Source organism: Tuber melanosporum, assembly GCF_000151645.1.
Source record: "Tuber melanosporum whole genome shotgun sequence assembly, scaffold_232, strain Mel28".
Classification (NCBI taxonomy): Eukaryota; Fungi; Ascomycota; class Pezizomycetes; order Pezizales; family Tuberaceae; genus Tuber; species Tuber melanosporum.
This window is the reverse complement of record NW_003298900.1, coordinates 3,095-6,969: the sequence shown is the minus strand read 5'-3', so window position 1 is coordinate 6,969 and position 3,875 is coordinate 3,095. Positions and strand designations below refer to the sequence as shown.

At 48.5% G+C, this 3,875-nt stretch overlaps 1 protein-coding gene; it reads left to right on the top strand.

Annotated features, from left to right (window-relative positions):
• Positions 1-686: 686 nt before the first annotated feature.
• Positions 687-2,981, top strand: GSTUM_00000889001 (uncharacterized protein). XM_002838164.2 has 3 exons: positions 687-1,234; positions 1,344-1,649; positions 1,729-2,981. The coding sequence occupies exons 1-3, from the start codon at positions 967-969 to the stop codon at positions 2,580-2,582; spliced, it is 1,428 nt and encodes a 475-aa protein (XP_002838210.1). The 5' UTR covers positions 687-966; the 3' UTR covers positions 2,583-2,981.
• Positions 2,982-3,875: the final 894 nt, after the last annotated feature.

The following is a 3,875-nucleotide window of genomic DNA, read 5'->3' as shown; positions in this document are numbered from 1 at the left end:
GCAGTATTTCTACAACGGGCACCGGCATGCCGATTTTAGGTGCGCAGCGCCACAGGGAAAAAGGAACGCACACCGAACTGCGATTTCCCTCCTCTGCTACCCTCCCGCCGCTTTGGAGAGGGCAGCAAAGTGCGATAGCAAGCTCTGATCAACCGACCGCCTTGAACTAGATTGCCGGTATCTGAATGACCCAGCTGCTGTGCTTGTATACTGCTTGATAGACACCGGAAGGGTACCGATGTTCGAAAAGAGGGAGACCCATGAGGAGAAAAGACTTCAATGTAGCTGCGAATACCACTGCGTGAAGAAGTTCGGCCTTGGCGTCATTCATGGTGAACTCATCCAATCACCACCTCCCCTCCCTCGCTTCAGTTGTCTTTCCCGCCGACCCTTAGCCTTCTCACTTTTCGTCCTAAAACCAATTCAGCGCTTGTCACCTACCTCCCCCCAATCCCTTCATTCTTGCTTGCGCCGCTCTCGCTTGCTTGTCTGCTTGTCTGCTTCCCTGCTGGTGGCTGGCTCGCCCCTCCCTGCTGTAAATTGTTTCTTTTTCTGTCCTTGCTGCTTTTAACGAATATCGCCCATTGCATCCCCTCCCCATCGCTACCAGTATCTCCACCTTTCTTTTCCACCCTCTCGTGCCCTTCCTCACCTAATCTGGACACCCCATCCCCACCACCACTCAACCTGTTCCCTACGTTTTCACCCCCCCCCTCCGATCATCTCACCTGCAAATTTATTGAGGACATCCACCGCTGCTAGCTGTTGTGACGGTTGGCTTTCGCACCTCTTCCCTTTTCAACCTCCGGTCCTGTTGAAATGGGCGTCGCAACAAATCAGCGATCTCGTCTAAAATCACGTTCGGTCAATCACTCTAACCTCTACCCATCAACATCAAATAGTGTTTATCATAGTTCTCGAAGTCAAAATCCCTTCCACCCGCGCCCTTCTAATAGATTCCCCAACATGCCCGCATTATCGGATCCCAAAACTACGTCCGCAGCTGGTCAAGGTCTACTGATCGGTTTGCTCTCGGCTTTTGGATCAGCGGCCTTGGTAGGAATAATCATCGTCATCATCTATCTTTTTCGGAACACATCACGGGGAAGGATATGGTTGGATAGGATAGGGAGGCCTGGAGAGTATGATGATGAACAGGCTCTGGCAAGGGAGGAGGCGGAAACTTTGGAACAGATGGACGAGATTTCGAGACAAGAGTACTTGAGAGCGAAGGGTAGGCTTTCTGATATCTCCGGGCAGCATAAATGCCGATCGGGATACTTTTTTCCTCTTGCGTTGAACAGGCCCTAGTTTACTGATGATTCCCGCCCGGTGATGTGTAGCGTTTATCGAAGCAAACCCTCCTGATTCTGTTCCAACCGACATATCCCTATCGCAGTTCTTGGCGATTCAAGAGAAAGGTGTTTCGGCGTGGGAATTTGAGGCCGAGCTAGAGATTGCCAACTGCTTTGTGGAAGCGCGGACAGAGATTGAATTTTACGATTCGGTTTGTTCGGTCCAAAGTAACCTCCCCGTTCCAAAACAGAACGAAGTCTACTACTGGGAAGCGAAACTTTACGAAAAGCCGGAGAATACTTTGCTAAGTATTGGTATGTCGACCAAACCTTATCCAATGTTCCGGTTGCCAGGTAAGTTCATATTTTATAACTCCCATCGGCGGATACATGGTCGAGGAATAGGGGGAAGTGAATTTTAATCATGCGATAGGTTGGCATAAGCACTCAATCGCGTACACCTCCTCTGGCCAGCGACGACACAACCAACCGTTCCACGGCACACCATATGCTCCTTCGTATCACCAAGGCGATGTTATTGGTGTTGGTTACCGCCCAAGGACCGGAACAATATTTTTCACCCGGAATGGCAAGAAGCTTGAAGATGTTGCTCACGGACTGAAATCCCTCAACTTATTTCCAACTGTCGGCGCCAATGGCCCTTGCACTGTTCATGTAAATTTTGGTCAATTAGGCTTTGTGTTCATCGAAGCAAACGTGAAGAAGTGGGGGCTTGCACCAACCACCGGAAGCTTGGCGCCTCCACCGCCTTATGGAAGCGAGCAAGGAAGTATCTTGTTGGAAACTGGGCAGAGAGGACAAAGCCCTAGTGGATATTTTGAATCACAGGCTCCACATCAGCATGGACGGGGACGTAGCGGAAGTACTTTGCAGACCGGTCTTGCGAATTCTGGCAGAGCAGGCTCATCTGCAGTCAGTCCCACATCGCTGGGACCGGAAAGAAGCCCAACGGATATCTCATTGGCCAATATCAATGTTTCCCCATCGACCCATACTGGAGGAAACATTGTTCGGCAAAACAGCCCCCCACCCGATTATACCAGCCAATCGTCGATGGGGAGCAGTAGTAGTGAGGATGATGATGACAGTGATGAGGGAAGCAGAAGAAGGTTGGAAAGGGGTGTGGAAAGGGAACGGCTCTTGCGACGAAGTCCTACGCCAGCGTATAGGGACGTGGTTTCGGACTTTCCTCCTTGGGCAGCTGGAGGGAGAAGCAGGAGTGGCAGTGCCCCGGCTGGCCCTAGCGGGAGTGGGAGGAGGTTCTAGGGAGGGGGGAAAAATGGCAAAGAAGGAGGAAGAGAGTAGGTGCTCACCACAATATTTGGATGAAGACCTTGGTTGGCCTCATTACCCAAAAGCATGACTTGGACTTTTTTTTCTTTCCTTTTCTCTATTTTTATGTCTTTCTCTTTTTTTATACTCTAGGTGCTGGGTTGATGTTCATGAAAAATAATTTTCACTTTTTTGTTGTCTTTACTCTCTCGGGGATCTCATATTTTCTTTTCATTCTTGCTTTTTTGCTTGGGACCGGTTTTTCTAAAGCGCATTTAGTGTGGCTAAAGGATGTTTGGAGGGTACATTCTGGTTGGGTAGGCTGCTGTTAACAGGTGAGCAGATGAGGGATGTGTGTGCACACCGGTGAGTGAGGGGTGGGGGGAATCAAGCATCATCTGTCCATTTGTCTTTTCTATCATCATCATCATCATTGCCATCATCGGTTTGTTTTTGTTCGTTTTTTGTTTATGGGACGCTTTTTGCTGCAGGGTTTCGGGGTTGGGGAGTAGGATACTTTATCTTGTCCATCGCTTGCTTCACTTTTTCTTCTTCTTCCTTCCCCCTCCGTCTTTAAGTTAAATATCTCATATATCTACCATGTGCTGGTGGGATGAGGGACGAAATTGAGGTGGGGAGAGTGGGGGGGTAGTATAGTAGGGATATGTGATTGCAAGTATCGTATCTACCTATCTATTCAAAACCACTCGCTCATCCTTCGTGCTGTGGCCTTATTAGCTTTGGCATTGCACAGCAGATGCACTACCACTACAGCACAGTACATGGGTATGATTTGTCTTGCCTTTGATGTTTCCTTTTTTTCTTCTTTTTTTTTGTCTGTCTATCTTGTCTATCCGTCTCGTGTTGTACCCTCCAACGGGGGGGGGTTTATATCATATCACTCGAATCGCATTATAGCGTGTGCCTACCTGCTCCGATCCGTTCACTTTTTTCACCCCGGGGTTTTTTGTATGATAGACATGTAGTCGAAGAATGCTGTGCAACTCATTATGTCGTGAATAGACAAAGGTTTTTCTATTCTTTTTTTCTTTTTCCCCTTTGTCATTGGTAGCGGGCGGTCCCAGCAGCATCAAGCAAAAAGAGGAAAGGAATATATCTTTTCTAGAAGGTGATGCTGGTATATATGATATGGCATGGCTAGGCTAAATTATCATGCTCCTAGGCCGCAGGTGATTTGAAGCCATGTTTAGGCAGTGTGGATGTGTGGAGGCACAGTATGATACCGTACTCGTAGATAAGCTTACGCCTGCCTAGTCTTCCCTCCCA

Bases quoted from the DNA above. Each gene is read 5' to 3' on its own strand.
- GSTUM_00000889001 (XM_002838164.2), top strand. From the start codon at position 967: ATGCCCGCATTATCGGATCCCAAAACTACGTCCGCAGCTGGTCAAGGT. The intron at 1,235-1,343 runs GTAGGCTTTCTG...GGTGATGTGTAG, and splicing joins AGAGTACTTGAGAGCGAAGG to CGTTTATCGAAGCAAACCCT. The intron at 1,650-1,728 runs GTAAGTTCATAT...ATCATGCGATAG, and splicing joins TCCAATGTTCCGGTTGCCAG to GTTGGCATAAGCACTCAATC.